At 45.5% G+C, this 18889-nt stretch overlaps 1 protein-coding gene across 1 annotated transcript in view; it reads right to left on the reverse strand.

Annotated features, from left to right (window-relative positions):
- Positions 1-15063: 15063 nt before the first annotated feature.
- Positions 15064-18889, reverse strand: part of LOC310854013 (kinesin-like protein KIF13B) — a 138665-nt gene continuing 134839 nt past the window's right edge. Inside the window, exon 40 of the mRNA XM_083758486.1 lies at positions 15064-16204. Within this exon, the coding sequence (XP_083614612.1) occupies positions 15975-16204 (230 nt within the window). The 3' untranslated portion in view covers positions 15064-15974. The remainder of the gene's footprint in view (positions 16205-18889) is intronic.

Genomic DNA, 18889 nt, shown 5'->3' on the forward strand with positions numbered 1-18889 from the left:
CTTAAGCAGTCTCTGCACAAAATCAAGTGGCGTTTGGAAAAAAGAGGCATAATGCAAAGGGCTCCAGTTATTTTTGGATAAATGACCTGGGTTTGCATGCTTTCTCAGAAGAAAGACACAAATGTCTTCCTTGTGAAATGCTACAGCAGCAGTCAAAAGAGGTACATCATCGTTGAACTCCTTGAATGGGTAACGCTCAATAATGTCTGTGTCTTTGATTGATTTCTCGAGCTTCTTGAGGTTGCCACTCTTTTTTTTTTTTAAGATATTTTTTTGTGGCTTACGCCTTTATTGATTTTTTTTTAAGGGATAGAAAGTAGGCTGACAGGAAACGGGAGAGAGATGGGGGGATGACATGCGGTAAAGGCCGTGTCGGGTCCGGGAGTCGAACCCGCGGCACACCGCGACTGGATCACCAGTCCGGTGCCCAGACCGTTACGCTACGGCCTGGGCGAGGTTGCCACTCTTAATGAGCTGTATTATGGGATGTGTTTCTCTTGGTTCAGCTGTGGTCCCTGGAGGAACCAATCGGAACTCAATATTGCCCTGTGCAAGCAGATGCATTTCTTTGCTTCAGGATAACTGTGTGGTGACAAAAAAAATACATTGAGTTCAATACATTTAGTATGCGTTATAATAACCGAAGCTCTACACATAAAGATGGGACAGTGTGGAAACCAAGTGTACATTTGCTAAAGTGTATAGTTCACATTAAAACTTGTTTTGGGTCATTTTAACTACTACCAGGGTACAGCCTGAAAGCAGCATGGTTGATTTGAAGTACTTGCAATTGAAATAAAGTGTGCAAAGTCTGTTTTCATGGCCATGCATGAAACCTACATATATGACACAATCACTTGTTATCTAGAGAAAACATTGGACTTTGAACTTCGATAAGAGAGCAGGACATTAGTTGCCATAAAACACAGCACTCATTAATCAATCTGCATGTTTCACCACCTTGTGTAAGAAGATCTGTTTACACAAGGTGGTGAAACAAGGATCCAGGATTTCCAAAAATCCTGCAGATGTTTAGAAAATGGTACAGTAGGCCTATATGAAATAATATATAGTTAGACACTGTTGTGCCTTAAAAGATATAGCCAGTGTTTACTGGCCAATATATTAATGTAATACCTTATACAATAATTACTTTCCACAGTAAGTAGTATTATAACTTATTACAATTAACTCACATTTTTTTGTTCAAGATATTAAGCCTATAATTTATAACCCATAGTATGAGTTTCACTAGCCATGGTTCTTGACTCTCGTATTTCATGGCAGACATGTTTCAGGGCTAGAGTTTCACATACTGTACGAAAAAATAACAGATATAACATATAAGCTATCAACACATTGTGATGAAACTGTAAGCTTGTAGATCTGTTCTTTCTAAGCATGCACCCAGCTGGTTCCTTTCACAAAATGATGTAATGTAATGTGAACGTGCAAAAGTAATATAGTAATATAATATGTAATCCATTTAACTCGTGATACCGTGTATTATAGCCTATGTACAGTAATTACTAGTAACTTACACTTCCCAAATAAATTGCCCAACACTGGGAAGCAGTCACTCCCGGCCATTCCTTCAAATCCCGGAAACAATCCGGAACAAAATAGTTTGCTTGCTTACCTCTCTCGTTTCCACTGTATCGCTAATTCGCTAAATGAACCAAAAAGCGTGCCGTCATATTTTGAACGAGGGGCGGATGAGGAGCAGAAATGATCCATCAGATCAGAACCACCACGGAGAGTGCCCTGCCTAGATGAGCAGATACGAGGCATTCTTTATTATGACCGAAGAGCGAAGCGTACGGACGGTGGCCGAGAGTCCGACTCAAAAAAAAAAAATCCGAATATTCTTCTCTCGTCTGATGCATACTCTAAGGTCTGATGTTATTGAGGATGCGCTAGTTGGATTCCCTATGACGTGTGGAGTGGAGTGGACACGTCGGATCATGGACGGAACCTGTTAAAATGATTTGAACAGATAGGCACTACTGTATTTTTGGCAAATCTATCGTCATGATTTGATTGATTGATTGATTGATTGATTGAAATATTTATTAACAGTTTGCAGAATTACAGTACATTTCAAGCACAAACTCAATACAAAGACTGTTAACTGTGAGTTAACAGTCCACCCAATTAAGCCTTACACTTGTGGACACCTGTTTACAACAGGGTCCACATTGTTCAATTCATCAAATTCATTTAGAGACATACAAATAGACACTTCTATATAGTTAGAGAACAGAACAGGAATTCATCATATAGGAAGCAAAAAAGGGAAAAGATACATATACAGTGAGGGGAAAAGGGGGGGGATTCAGATTTTACAGGGTCCAGTTTCAAATTGCGGCCGTCCGTAGGTGCCCCTTGAGAGCGGTTTTGAAGGAGTCAAGGGATTCACATGTCTTAATGACTGTTGGTAGGGCGTTCCACATTTTGGTGGCATAGGAGCGAAAATAATTTAGTCCCTTGTTTGTGCCGAATCTGGGTTGTACGTGGTTTGTTGCACTCCCTCTGGTGTTGTGAGTGTGGACTTCGTTTACATTAAGGAAGTATTTAGACAGGTACATGGGTATCTTGGTGGTGTATCAAATCTTGTGGACCAGACCCATTGCAAGATGCTGTACTCTGTCGTCGACCCTAAGCCATCCCAGCCTGTCAAAGTGGGCAGGGGTGAGGTGGGTTCGGGGGGTGAGGCCAAGTAGGAGCCTGACCAGTTTGTTTTGGGAGGTCTGGAGCCTTGTTTTAAGGGCCTTTGAGGTGCTGTGGTACCAAGAGGTGGATGCATACTGCATAGTCAAAGAAACCTTGTACGAGGGCTCCTGTTAAGGTCTTCAAGGTGTTTTTGTTGACCAGTGAGGAGATCCTGTAAAGGAATCTTGTTCTTTGATTGACTTTTTTGATTACGTTGGTGGCCATTTTGTCACCGGAAAGATTGGCCTCCAGGATGGAACCTAGGTAGGTAATTTCATCTTTTCGTGTGATAATATTGTCACCCACTCTAACCAACTTTTCAACCTGCAGTTTGTTCCTGTCCGAGACCAGCAGTGCTGAGTCACAGGAACAAGTTGCAGTCACAAGCTGATAAAAGGCGAGGTGGCGTGCACGCATCCACCTGGGTAACTGCTGGGTGAGCGCTGGCACTTTGGCATGGGGGGGCAAGATCAACATATGAATGAATTCTGTATTGGCCATATATGGAGCATGTCTCTTGAGTGTACAGGGTTTGATGTGGTCAGATCAGAACAGGTGGGCTCCATAGCCTATACTGTAGATCTAAGGGTGGCAGCTGGGGCAGTGTTGAGTGATGAGCCCAGGTAGGGCCGGGTGACGGGCCTGATTCTCAGATTGCCTACCGGTATATTATATAATTATAATATTATTATATTATAGGCAATTATTGTCTTCAGCCAGCTGGGACCAGATGCGACGCACTGTGAGCTTGTAGATCTATAGATCTGTCTTTGTTTAGAATTGTTAAAAATGTTAAAGTCCCGAAAAGCTTTCAACCAGTGGTCCGGGGACCACCAGTGGTCCTTGAGGGGGTTCCAGGTGGTCCGGGGACCACCAGTGGTCCTTGAGGGGGTTCCAGGTGGTCCCTATAGCTAAATGATGGAGAGTTGGGAACCAAATGGACCCTTATACTGTAGATCTTAAATTACAATAAGTTTAACAATTGGAGAATATAATTTTATTCTTCCATCATCCATCTTATAAACTATAAATTAAGCTTTGTATTTAGGTTGAAATAAAAAAGACGGGGAGCAGAACTATATCGTGTGCAGAGTGCAGACATTCCACTTTTTTCTTCATTCATTCGTTCTTTGGGTCCAGCACCGTATTCTGAAACTGGGATGTGCATATCGTTTCCCTTCTTTACATACAACCCTGACCGTGACAAACACGTCTGTCTTCCAAATCCACATCACTCACACCTGTATCAGTCTGGTTACAACCTCTTGAATAATATGTTCATATAATCTGGTTTAGGATTTCCCATTCTCTCTCTCTAGGTTGGTGGGCAGGGAATGTTTTTGTCTCTGCCTGCAGGCGAAGAGTTTTCGCCCTGTCCGTCTGTCCCGTCACCAGCTAATCTCTGGTACCGTTGGCCCGGTCACTACAAAAGTGTGCACACAAGCTCCTTGATTTTTGCAAAACACTGGCTCTATAGCCATGGGATGTGTCCGATTTTCCATATTCCATCCTGCATGGCTAAGCTTGACAGGCGTGCTCCATTTTGCCTCAAATCATGAATGCAGCGTCCAATTTAGGTGACATTTTCACATCGTAGCGCTATACCAGCAGGTGGATTTTTGCTAAACACAATTTTGGAACAAAATGCCTCAAATCATGAATTTGAACTTTCAATTTACTGTCAAAGGTGTAAGAATAAATGGCACTGTTTTCACATTGGTCTATTAACACATCGATTGCGCAAAACGCTCTAAAGCGCTTTATTAATATCGAACGCCGTCTGCGCATGACGCTCTAAAGCGTTTTATTGGTTTTTTTAATGATTAATGTGCTTCATATTTATACGCGCCCGGACAACATAGAAAGTAACACCGATGTCTCTAGGAAGGTCCGTTATGTGATCCGGGAGTTAAAAGCCCCCCCCTCCTGAAAAGAGGTCTGGTCTATGCGGCATGCCGTATCCATTATGACGTACTGGAGGCGGCCTCGCCGGCATGCACGGCATAGACCAACGCAGATGTCAAGGGGATCTAAAATGGAGGTACCCATGCTAGTGTGTGTGTGAATACACTTGATTCCCCTCCCCTCCTGTTTCTACATGGTTTCTCCCGAGGCAGCAATGTAGGCCCCCCCCTCTTCGTTTCGGATCGTCGCATTTCAGTTTCAGTCCCCCCCCCACTCACTTACCCACTGTGGCTGTCAGTTCCTTGTCTTGTCTAAAATACTCTGAGGATTTCAGAAAATGCATGGACCTGAAGAACCATTATTCACAAAATAAGGCCTATAGCGACATGTACATACTATATACCGTATGAAACAGAAGACTCTCTGCTTTCATAAGAAAAATACTTCTACTGTAATAATAATAAAAATCACACCCATGTGAAGTGAGCAGTGCAATGTTGTATTGCACTGCTCACTTCACAGGGGTGTGATTTGTATTATTATATGTCGCTATAGGCCTTATTTTGTGAATAATGGTTCTTCAGGTCCATGCATTTTCTGAAATCCTCTCTGGTGGGCGCAAGCTGCATTCAACAGCCAATTACTGACAAACTATACATGGGACCATGTGTATTTGTTTTCCTCCTAAAAGTAGACATTCAGGGCTTTCATTCAGTGTGTAGTATGTATATGATATTATTTGTGTTCATTTTTATATCTGTCTGTCAATGTCTGTCAACTTCAACCTTCCATATCTCTGCTGTTTTTTCAAAAGAGCAGCGTGCAGCGAAAAGCAGGTTTTAGAAAAAGGTCAATATCTCCAGAATGGAAGATGGTAGAATCATATATATTTTTTTAAATTGAAGTGGACTAGTTTGGCGTTCTTTTGATTTATGCGATGTGCTATAAGAGGCCCCTCGCTGTGGGCCCCTAAAAAGTTAAAAAGTCCAATGTTAATCGCGTAGCACAAGCTATCCTGAGTAGAATTTCAAGCGTTAGCAATCAATGTGTTAAAGCGCGACCAGGAGGCCACACTTAACCTACCTGACCTGGCGGAGACCTGTGCTCCGAGGATTTCTTTTCTTCTAGTTGTACTTGAAAAACAGAAGATAGAATTTGTAAATCATTCCTTTTTTTATTTTATTTTCTTACCAGGGAGATTATTGTCCAGATGATAAAAAATGTAAATTATAAATGCATTATAATACATGATTCCTCTTTGGATTGCAGCATAGAATTACATAAAACAATTAAATTAATCAAAACCCAAACTTGTGCTCAGATTTTTCTTTTTTAAAGTCTTAATATTCGCATATATACACACACAAACACACACACACACACACACACACACACACATACAAACACACAACCACTCTTAAGATACATTCCCACAACACAAATAAACATTGAGAAACACGCAGTCAACAGTAGCAGAATAATTACTATTGATAAATATTATTACTGATAATGGTGGCGATATAATACTGCTGATCGGTTGTATTGATAACACTCGTGAGTTGAGAAAGAGGACAACAGGTCAGGAGGCTGATGGACTGACTCAGCAGGTATATTAAGGCTACATTACTGCGTCTCTTCACTGGGTAACAAGAAGACTCACCCCGGTGCGTGCCCGTCTTTCCTCCTGGAATTTTCCCCAGTGAGGGGGATAACTTTGTAATATGCTATTGGCAGTTTGTATTCTTTTTGGAAAAATATAAAAAGATACTCCTGTGGAAAGGCTATATTATATTACTTATATTGACCCTATAAACAATTTAGTATTATTTAGTGTAAGGTTTTGCCCCCTCAAATGGTACCTCGTCAGATAATCCCCACATATCCTACAACTTCTGTGAACAGACTTCACTGTAGTAGCTTTTCATAAATTATATTTGTACTTAGACTGTCTGCTGTCATGAAAGTTTATAGTTAGAGAAATTCAAAATCCAGCCGTCTGCTGTCCAGCCTCTCCCACCCCTCACTGGGGAACAAACCAGTACAAACCAGTCAACTGGTGGGTTGCAACTAGAGTTGTAACGACACAGTAACTGCATCGAATTTCATTTCAACTATCCAACTATAATCGATATGCAAACAGTTACATATTGTATCGTTTGACTTTGTATCGTATCGAATCATTTTGCAATACAAATAATCAATTGTAATTTTTAGAAGAAAAAAGAGAAAGAGGGGTTTAATTACCATTCCATTCCGTATCGCTACACACGGCCTATCGATTAGTGTGTAATCTATCGATTAGTAATCTATCGATTAGTGTGTAATCTCTGTATCGCTACACATGGCCTATCGATTAGTGTGTAATCTCTGTGTTGATGGCAATGTGTTTGTCCATATGTGTTCAATGTAGGCTACATATTTTCCAGAGAATCACTGTTTACTTATTTATATATCCATAATACATTTTACCCTTACGTTCACTTTTCACACAGATTAAATAATTTTGCTAAATAGTTACGGTATCGATTTGAAATCATTGAATCGAATAGTCATGAACGAACCGACATGTATCGTATCGTCGTATTGTGATGGGTATCGTATCGCTGTTAAAATGTATTGTAACACCCCTTGTTGCAACCCATACACCCCTCATACTTGGACATAGCCACAACTTAAGAAGGTCAAGAATATGGTGTTACATTATGCCATCTTCACAGCTTGGAACGTGACAAAAAGTCAACTGAAAACCATTGATTTCATTTTTCCACCTCCTTTGGGGGTTATTTTAGAGACATTGTCAATACAACTAGACCAGAATTATAGAGACCTGAATGAAAACAAAATGAGAGCAATGTCAGTTGAATGTGCGGGAGAGAGAAACCAATGTAGTGAGATTTTACAAATGTCACATAGCATCAGATCCTTGTGGCCTTGGTGGTTAATAAAGTGATTTCCAACTCCCCTTAGCTGTCCAGCCCTGCCTCAACACAGCTCCGTTTAGTACAGGACACTATATCCCCGTCTCAGACAAAAAGGCTTGAGGAAATGACACGACAACACGAGAACCAGTAGTTAACACAGAACACGGTGACCACTTGACCCTCAGAAAGAACATTTGCTGGGCAAGTCCCCAAATGGCCCCAAAGTCTTCCTACAAATGGGGTGCTGAAATGATGGTTGGGTTTCCCTCCTTAAGTGGCTGGCACATTGTTTGCAGTGAGTGGACATGAGCTGCGTTTTGACTGCTAGCTGGTCATTGTGGCATTTAAACCGCAGGGGTTCCTGTTGGGCAGTGTTGAAGCCAGGCAGGGCAGTGTTATATCTGGGCTACGGAGAAGAAATGCTGAGCCTCTACGCAAGTATAGGGGGCTCCGTCTGTACAGAAGCACCATGCTGCTGTGTAGGGGGCTCCGTCTGTACAGAAGCACCATGCTGCTGTGTAGGGGGCTCCGTCTGTACAGAAGCACCATGCTGCTGTGTAGGGGGCTCCGTCTGTACAGAAGCACCATGCTGCTGTGTAGGGGGCTCCGTCTGTACAGAAGCACCATGCTGCTGTGTAGCAAGTCCTTCCAAAGCACAAGGCAAGGTTAAAGTGACAACTAGCACCCCCTGCTGGCTGTGTTCATTCCTGAGAAAATCCACATGGACTGCTGCCAAGCGTTTCATTGTGGAAGCTTAACTGCATAAACTTAACAGTAGAGTAATTTTGAAAAGACAAAGACTACAACCTTGCAATATATACCTTTCTCATGGCAGCCATAAGTAGTGTAATGTATATTTCCTTTACCGATACTACATTAAGGTTGCATCAGGTCAGGTCAAACAGTCAGGGTGCCGCTATTGTGCATGTTTTGATTCTGTCATCGGTATAAACTCCTGTGAAGGAATGGCTATTTTTCAATGAGGTCCATTATGTTCTCTGCGATTGACTGCTGTCCCTTTCACAGTCAAAGCAAGCTCTCATCTTTGCCAGTGCGCAAGCGATACCAAACTTCTTTTTTTTGTAGAATGGAATCATATTCATATTGAATTAAATGCAAAGAACAACAAATATTCAATGTATCTACAAAAGCAAGTCTTTTGTTCACACTGAGCATCCTTTCCTTATTTACACGCCAGTGTAGAGGAGGATAGCCATGCAGCACAGGACAGCTCTCTTGCTGGAATGGAACTGTATCACTAAGCTTTGAACACAGCCACTAGGGGGCGATGTGACAACCTTTTCCCCTCCGTTAGTCCCACACAGTGGTAACAGAAAACAGTGTACACATGTGCTTCACTCACAATGACACAACTCTATGCTGCTTGTTTTAGGTAGGAATACAGCATAGGTGTGTTGGATAACTTGGATTAGACAGCTAATATAGAGGAAGGGTAATCATTGTCTGAAGCCCAGTCTCTGGGTCAATGTTAAGGCAGGAGGTATATTGCTCTGGACCAGGGATGCCCCACAATTAGCAGGAAATGCATTAAGACCAGCAGTGCAAACCAAAAAGGCGCAAAAAAGGCATAACGCATGAGCATAACAAGAACTTGCAACCAAAACGCAAAGCACCATTTTAAAATAATGAAGTGCGATGGGACAGAGAATGTGTACGGACAGCACAGCCGTACAAATCAATCATACGTGACTGTATGTTTGAACATAATCCACATTGAAAAAGCACTGAAAACAGCTGACAGTTATAAATATGGACAACACTATCAGGTTATGAGCTGAAATCTTAAGACCATTATGATGGTCTTGTTGGGGACCATTTCAAAGCAATCAGTTCAATGGATGGCTCCATTTGTGCAGGTGCTGCTCAATAAGGTTGGAATCTAAATCAATTTCTTGTCGTCCCAGCCACCAGTAGCCTGGAAACCAGACAAATCTGCCAGTGCAAAAAAACAAAAAAGTCTGGCCCTGCTCAGTTGTAATTGGAGTTCACTGGCCCCGAAGTTGTGGGGCACCAATCAGGGCCACTATGCAAATATGGTTCGGGTTTATCACCAAAGGCATTTTTTTGGGGGGGGGGGGAAATTCCACACAGAGATTCCAGACTACTATTTACTCAGTGATATTATAGTCTGGCCATGTCAGGCTAAGCCGCCATGGCTGGTACACCCTAAACCAGTGTTTCTCAAAGTGTCCAGGGTGCCGCAGAATTGATCTAAACATATATTCTTTGACTGTCACACCTGCACGCACACCGTCAATGGATAGTTGTGTGAGCGAGATGAAAAGAAAAAAGAAGAAATGAAATGTGGTAACATTTTGAGAGAGCACTGCCACCCCCCCACACACAAAAAAAAGAGATCTCCATTCTCCGCCATAATATTAAAACACTTAGTGTTACAAAATAAAAACAAATTCCTGGGTTGAACACCTTTACAGACATGATCATATATATGGAATAGTATATACCGTATATAATGTTTTACCCCCCAAAATGGACATATATAAATAGTTTTGGGAATGTTCTTTCTCTTCATCAGCTCTTAGCTCTATAGTCTCATGTGCGTATTAATTGACACGTGGACAGTGGTGGAAAGTAACTAAGTACATGTACAAGTACTGTACTCGAGTAAAACTTTGAGGTACTTTCCATATTTCAGTCCACAGGCAGCCGCCGCCGCGGTGGGCGCCTGGCACGGAGCCGGTTCCGCTACGGTTCTCCCCGCGGCCCGTGCGTCGCCTCGGGAGGGGGGGGGGGGGGGGGGGGGTACTTTACCCTCCACTATACAATTATTTGACAGCTTCGGTTAATTGCAGATTTAGGTTATATACATATATTTAAAATAAGAATTTAATAGCCTATTTTCCAAAAAAATCTACAAATTCTGTTTTTACTTTGGTACTGTACTGCACATTTTGCAAATACTTTTGTACAGTTTCGAGTACAGGACTTTTAGTTGTAACAGAGTACTTCTGAATTGTGGTATTGCTACTTTTGCTTAAGTAAAAAAAAAAAGATCTGAGTACTTCCACCACTGAACACATGGATATGGGACAGCATGTGAACGGTGAATAATAAACACAAACTGCTTTTGAGGCACAAACACAAAAGAAAGATTTAAAAGCCTGAAGTGATCTCAACACTCAAAAAGGTCTCCATGACGACACCCCAGGGGAGGAAACTCAGCCGTTTAGTCTGTTTGGTGGAACTTGTTATACCAAAATGGCTGGTAAATAATGTTTATAGATGACTACATTTATAGTATAGAGCAGAAACTGAAAAATAATGCACATTTACCAGCATTTGACAGACCGGTGGTATTTTCCTACCCTGGCAAAATCATCAGGAGACGAGAAGTAAATCCAGAGCACACACACACACACACACACACACACACACACACACACACACACACACACACACACACACACACACACACACACACACACACACACACACACACACACACACACACACACACACACACACACACACACACACACACACACACACACACACACACACACACACACACACACACACACACACACACACACACACACACACACACACACACACACACACACACACACACACACAGACCCCCTCCTTCAATTACCACATAAAAAAATAACCAATAGAACTGCCAGCAATCAACACAGTCATCTTCAAAACCTCACAAAGTCCAAGCCAACTTCCAACAACCCAACAACCAACAACAGTTACTTCCAATCAAGGAGCGCATGGAGCAATCACCCCGATTCCTAATCAACTTAACCAACCACCCATTTCTCAACCTACAGTATAAACCAGACAGCTCCTGGGCATTAAGGCCATAACAACAACAAGACACTAAAATGTTTTTGATAACTCTTCCAGTCTCCAAGAGGGTGAGGGGCCGTACTGGGCTTTGCAACCAATGTTCAGCCTTAATGATAATTCCTCACCACCACCCCCACCCCCACCCCACCCCCCCGGTCCCCTTGCATTCATGAATTGATTCTCCTAACCTGACAACCCATTATGAGACCAATATTTTTTGGTTTTCCTCATTTCAAATGTATTTACAGACAGTACCAAAAGTAAGTGGTACTGCTAACTTGTTTTCCCATACCCAGCATCTGTCTGTCGGTAAACTACTAAACATGCTTTACCATCTCTCAAACCACGAAGTGCCTCATTTAGCAATGAATGTTCTTCACATTAACGATATTGGCCTTCAAACAAAAAAAAAATCTAATATGCACTATTAGGGAAACTTATGGAATAAATCAATACAATTACTTTTACAACTTTTATACAAATTTACAATACAAGATTACTATTGGATGTCAAACATTTTTAAATTACATTATTTTTTCCACCAGTCGTTTGGTGATATTATCATAGATTTTAACTAGGCCTAATTCCTATTATGTAAAGTCTGCCATTTTCACTTTAAGTTGTCTTAAATTATTTCCCAAAGTATATTTTTTTATATAAACAAGTCCTGCTGACTTCAAATTAATCTGAGATGGTCACAACAGTTAAATACTGTCAATGCTTCAATCTGCTAAAAGGTACAAATACAACAAAACTCATAGCAGCAACAATTTCCATTAAATCATTTGTGCAACATTTCTTGAATTGCTTAAAAAGAATGCTTCATCGATTATCACGGGATAAAAGGCATTATAAATAGCAAATGTATGCCTCTGAATGTGAAGAAAGAAGGCTTCATCGATTATCACGGGATAAAAGGCATTATAAATAGCAAATGTATGCCTCTGAATGTGAAGAAAGAAGGCTTCATCGATTATCACGGGATAAAAGGCATTATAAATAGCAAATGTATGCCTCTGAATGTGAAGCAAGATAAAAGGAATAGCAAAAACAGTTATATGCAGGTGATTCTGCACCGGCGTTTACATTTAATGAATGATGTACATCAGTGGTTCTCAACCAGTGGTCCGGGGACCATCAGTGGTCCTTGAGGAGGTTCCAGGTGGTCCCCAGCTAAATGATGGGAGAGTTGGTAATCAAATGGACCCTTATTAGATCTTAAAAGGGTTGAAAGCCACTGATGTACATGTTCAGGTATAGTTACAGATCTGCATTATGACCACACATTTTCATACCTCAACTTTGCCATGGAAATGTAGCTTCAGCATAACTTTGAGTATCACCTGGGATAGACAGGATTGGATACAGCATTTAAGTCCTTTGTTATCCAAACTAATATCAACTTATCCTATAGCTACTGTGAACGTGATAGAATCTTTTACATGCACCCATAAGCGGTATATACTGTATGTAAAATCCCCAAACTTCCTCTTCACATAAGCACATGCGTTTTGCTCACTTGGTGAGACAACTTCATTAAACATCATACAACCTATGATAAAGCCAAAACATAAAAAAAACCTTGGCTAAAATGCATAGAAAACCTTTTTGTTCTACACTTACGTATAAAAATACTCCAACAAAAGCACTTTAACATTACTCTCACTGTCCTGACTTCACCGGTTACACATACAGTACATCAGTACCACAGATCCAACACAACATCCCATTCAAGCAGGGGGACACACTTTACACTCCATGGGTCTACTCATTGTCTCCACCAGGCCGAAGGCATGTGGGGAGAGTATGTTTTGCACTCCGTCCGTCCGTCCGTGTGTCCGTGTGTCCGTGTGTCCGTCCGTCCGTGACCAGCTAATCTCAGCCACCGTTAACCCGGTCGATGCCAAATTTTGCACACACACTCCCTGGATGCCAACCATGAACCTCTGCCCCAAACTTTCCAGAACGGCCTGTTATAGCGCCACCAGGAGGCCGCTTTGTGCAAAACAAGTTTTTGCACAGTACACCTACAGATTTTGTCCAAACATCACGCAAATTGGTACACAGTCTCTCTAGAGCCATTCAACGAAACGGGTCTTTCAGATTTATCAGACTCCATCCTGATTGGTTAAGATTGGCTTCCAAAGTTCACAGGAGTGCTCAGTTTCAAACAAAATGCTGCAAATCATGAACACATCGCGTGATTTCCGTGAAATTGTGCACCCACATTCCCACTAGGCCGAGGACGAAATGCCACATGAACAATTTCAACTCCGCCTCAAGGTGGCGCTATAACTGGCCGAAAAGTGTTTTTTACCTCTAACTGCACGGATCTGTGGATAACCTGGTGGAGACCTGTGCCCGGAAGGGCACTTTTTCTAGTTTCACCTTTCATTTTCAATGTTTGACCAGAAGGTTTACTTTTATACAATAAAAACATATGTCGAGACCATGTTTGGCTACCTGACAAAGCAACTATGGTGGAGTGTACAACCTTGCCATTTGTACATTATATGTATTTTTATTCCTTTATAGTGGATGTGCAATTGTATTTATTTTATGTAGGCTATTGTACAGTATAGCCACTGACCATGGCAAATACTTTAAGAGTTGTGGATAAATGTGACACATTATTGGCAGTAGTTTGTACTTGGATTGGTTAAAAACCTGTTTTGTCGTTCAAATGTTTCTTTAAAAGTTTCAGTTAATCTCTCAACACTTAGAGAGATGGTGCACTAAAAAGGTTCAAATGATAATAGAATAAAGGCTTTGTCTAGTTGCTGTGCTGTGCATTCTCTCCACACAATGTCTGGTGTTTTCTTTTAAAATTAAACTAAAACATAAAATCTGAATTCCTTCACCACTGTGATCCCAAGTCCAAATACTGTACACAAACTTTTCTCTCAGACCGTTACATTTTTTTAAACCAGACTGCTGTGGTTAAAAATATATTCTGTAAGGCTTCGGCACAATGTGGTTCGAGAAATTCGAACCACATGAGTGTTAATTTAACTCCGAGTATAAAAATGACCCTGTGAGGGTTAATTAAATTACCTAAAGCTAGAGTTAAATTAAAACAGTATTTTACCGTGTGTGAATGGATAAAGATGGAACCATTGTCACCTTCTTCCCATGTCTGCTCCGTCAACCACAGAGGATGGCTTTCACCACCATGCCACTATGGGAGCAGTACGCTCTTCTCCAGTGCAATATGTTCTGTACAAACTACTCTCTATCTGTCTCCCAGAATGGCTTTGTCCAATGAAGACACCTCCTTTCTCATCATTACACCAAGTCCACACATCTGTAACTCCTGTCCAAATATTCAACAACGCGTAAGAATGATTGCACGCTTCCAACACGTACTCATACTGAGGCGTACGGAATATACATACGTAAACATGCACGACCACACACACACACACACACACACACACACACACACACACACACACACACACACACACACACACACACACACACACACACACACACACACACACACACACAATCCACCAATATATGCACCCCCCCCCCCCCCCCCCCTCTCCCCGAAGCAGTTCCTGAGATCACCTCACACTTTCCACAAGGCATTCTCATGACCAGAGTAGACCCCCTACTACTACAGACAAATATACAGAAAAAAAAAAAAAAAAAAAAAAAAAAAAAACGAATTAATTGCTGATGAAGGCACATTCTGGAAGAATTGTGATCATTTCAAATGAAAGAAATAACAGAGCGGGCGGGGCGGGTAGGAGGAGCTAGGAGGGATGACTCGCACAAAACGAGTCTGATATCAGTCCGGAAAATGGACCGGGTTCAGAATACTGGGGTGGGGGGGGAGGGGTCGATAATAGTTCATTAAGAGGAGGAGGAGCTTCACCCATATAGGCTTGTGTCCCCCCCTTATAATAATACGATAATAAAACCAACAGGAAGCGATGGAAGCAACCGAGGTGCGTCATCCAGACAGCAGCGCAGTAGTAGTGGAGGCGGCGGCGGGGGGGTATTTAAGTCTGGTTGCTCCACTGGCAAGGGGGGGGGGGGCGTGTCCAATCCACGACCAATGAAACCCCACAGAAATAACGACGCACGCAGAATTCCTCGTTAACTCTTTGCATCCACTCTGAGCAGTCCTTTTCCCACGGGGACTTCTCTCCCTTGGGTTGCACTTATTATAAATATATTCCTTCCGCTCACTTCTCCACGCCACACAATAACGCGCGCAATAACACATCCCCTTTTACGATAAATAGGCTTCTAGTTGAAGCATTTTGCTCAGCACAAACCACTGATTTCCGTTCACTGTGTACAAGTCTCTCCCACTTAAAAAAAATAATAAAAGACCGGATAGTCGTTCCACTAACTTCCATTCACTGTGAACGGATGCACTGGATGTAACACTTTGTCCCACCAGTGGATGGGGGTGGGGGGGGGGCAGTATTCCGAAATCAGTGAGCCTGTTGCATAGATAGGGGATCGGGGAGGAGTCAGGCAGGGTTCTATGGAGTCAACACGTCCCCATCCAGCCCTTTGTGGTCCACGAGAGACATGGGGACAGACGAGGTGTGTGCTGGGACGTCGCCGCTCTCTCTCTCAGCTGTTCCAGGACTTGCGGTTCTCTCCGCGGCGCGTCGCCCCGATGCCGTCCCCTCCGCCCCCTCCCCTCAGGACGGGGACGGGCGGGCAGAAGTCGCCACTGCGTCGGTTCTCTCCGTTCCATCGGGTGCGGTCGCGGCGGGACAGCCGGTCGGGACGCACCAACACGCCGTAGCCCGGGTTACAGCGGAAGTACTGATGACCCCCTACCGAGCCATCGTTCTTACCTGGAGGGAGAAAGTCAGGGTGGAGGGAGGGAGAGAGTCAGGGTGGAGGGAGGGAGAGAGTCAGGGTGGAGGGAGGGAGAGAGGCAGGGTGGAGGGGGGAGAGAGTCAGGGTGGAGGGGGGAGGGAGAGAGTCAGGGTGGAGGGAGAGAGAGAGTCAGGGTGGAGGGGGGAGAGAGTCAGGGTGGAGGGAGAGAGAGAGTCAGGGTGGAGGGAGGGAGAGAGTCAGGGTGGAGGGAGAGAGTCAGGGTGGAGGGAGGGAGAGAGTCAGGGTGGAGGGAGGGAGAGAGTCAGGGTGGAGGGAGGGAGAGAGTCAGGGTGGAGGGAGAGAGAGAGTCAGGGTGGAGGGGGGAGAGAGTCAGGGTGGAGGGAGAGAGAGAGTCAGGGTGGAGAGAGGGAGAGAGTCAGGGTGGAGGGAGAGAGAGTCAGGGTGGAGGGAGGGAGAGAGTCAGGGTGGAGGGAGGGAGAGAGTCAGGGTGGAGGGAGGGAGAGAGTCAGGGTGGAGGGAGAGAGAGAGTCAGGGTGGAGGGGGGAGAGAGTCAGGGTGGAGGGAGAGAGAGAGTCAGGGTGGAGGGAGGGAGAGAGTCAGGGTGGAGGGAGAGAGAGTCAGGGTGGAGGGAGGGAGAGAGTCAGGGTGGAGGGAGAGAGAGAGTCAGGGTGGAGGGAGGGAGAGAGTCAGGGTGGAGGGAGGGAGAGAGTCAGGGTGGAGGGAGGGAGAGAGTCAGGGTGGAGGGAGAGAGAGAGAGAGTCAGGGTGGAGGGAGAGAGAGAGTCAGGGTGGAGGGAGGGAGAGAGTCAGGGTGGAGGGAGGGAGAGAGAGAGAGTCAGGGTGGAGGGAGGGAGAGAGTCAGGGTGGAGGGAGGGAGAGTCAGGGTGGAGGGGGGAGGGAGAGAGTCAGGGTGGAGGGAGGGAGAGAGTCAGGGTGGAGGGAGGGAGAGAGTCAGGGTGGAGGGAGGGAGAGAGTCAGGGTGGAGGGAGGGAGAGAGTCAGGGTGGAGGGAGGGAGAGAGTCAGGGTGGAGGGAGGGAGAGAGTCAGGGTGGAGGGAGGGAGAGAGTCAGGGTGGAGGGAGGGAGAGAGTCAGGGTGGAGGGAGGGAGAGAGGCAGGGTGGAGGGGGGAGGGAGAGAGTCAGGGTGGAGGGAGAGAGAGAGTCAGGGTGGAGGGGGGAGAGAGTCAGGGTGGAGGGAGAGAGAGAGTCAGGGTGGAGGGAGGGAGAGAGTCAGGGTGGAGGGAGAGAGAGTCAGGGTGGAGGGAGGGAGAGAGTCAGGGTGGAGGGAGGGAGAGAGTCAGGGTGGAGGGAGGGAGAGAGTCAGGGTGGAGGGAGAGAGAGAGTCAGGGTGGAGGGGGGAGAGAGTCAGGGTGGAGGGAGAGAGAGAGTCAGGGTGGAGGGAGGGAGAGAGTCAGGGTGGAGGGAGAGAGAGTCAGGGTGGAGGGAGGGAGAGAGTCAGGGTGGAGGGAGGGAGAGAGTCAGGGTGGAGGGAGGGAGAGAGTCAGGGTGGAGGGAGAGAGAGAGTCAGGGTGGAGGGGGGAGAGAGTCAGGGTGGAGGGAGAGAGAGAGTCAGGGTGGAGGGAGGGAGAGAGTCAGGGTGGAGGGAGAGAGAGTCAGGGTGGAGGGAGGGAGAGAGTCAGGGTGGAGGGAGAGAGAGAGTCAGGGTGGAGGGAGGGAGAGAGTCAGGGTGGAGGGAGGGAGAGAGTCAGGGTGGAGGGAGGGAGAGAGTCAGGGTGGAGGGAGAGAGAGAGAGAGTCAGGGTGGAGGGAGAGAGAGAGTCAGGGTGGAGGGAGGGAGAGAGTCAGGGTGGAGGGAGGGAGAGAGAGAGAGTCAGGGTGGAGGGAGGGAGAGAGTCAGGGTGGAGGGAGGGAGAGTCAGGGTGGAGGGGGGAGGGAGAGAGTCAGGGTGGAGGGAGGGAGAGAGTCAGGGTGGAGGGAGGGAGAGAGTCAGGGTGGAGGGAGGGAGAGAGTCAGGGTGGAGGGAGGGAGAGAGTCAGGGTGGAGGGAGGGAGAGAGTCAGGGTGGAGGGAGGGAGAGAGTCAGGGTGGAGGGAGGGAGAGAGTCAGGGTGGAGGGAGGGAGAGAGAGAGAGTCAGGGTGGAGGGAGGGAGAGAGTCAGGGTGGAGGGAGGGAGAGAGTCAGGGTGGAGGGGGGAGGGAGAGAGTCAGGGTGGAGGGAGGGAGAGAGTCAGGGTGGAGGGAGGGAGAGAGTCAGGGTGGAGGGAGAGAGAGAGAGAGTCAGGGTGGAGGGAGAGAGAGAGTCAGGGTGGAGGGAGGGAGAGAGTCAGGGTGGAGGGAGGGAGAGAGAGAGAGTCAGGGTGGAGGGAGGGAGAGAGTCAGGGTGGAGGGAGGGAGAGTCAGGGTGGAGGGGGGAGGGAGAGAGTCAGGGTGGAGGGAGGGAGAGAGTCAGGGTGGAGGGAGGGAGAGAGTCAGGGTGGAGGGAGGGAGAGAGTCAGGGTGGAGGGAGGGAGAGAGTCAGGGTGGAGGGAGGGATTGAGTCAGGGTGGAGGGAGAGAGAGAGAGTCAGGGTGGAGGGAGGGAGAGAGTCAGGGTGGAGGGAGGGAGAGAGTCAGGGTGGAGGGAGGGAGAGAGTCAGGGTGGAGGGAGGGAGAGAGTCAGGGTGGAGGGAGGGAGAGTCAGGGTGGAGGGAGAGAGAGAGTCAGGGTGGAGGGAGGGAGAGAGTCAGGGTGGAGGGAGGGAGAGA

The sequence above is a fragment of the Protomyctophum parallelum genome (assembly GCF_964188405.1).
Source record: "Protomyctophum parallelum genome assembly, chromosome: 2".
NCBI classification, from domain to species: domain Eukaryota; kingdom Metazoa; phylum Chordata; class Actinopteri; order Myctophiformes; family Myctophidae; genus Protomyctophum; species Protomyctophum parallelum.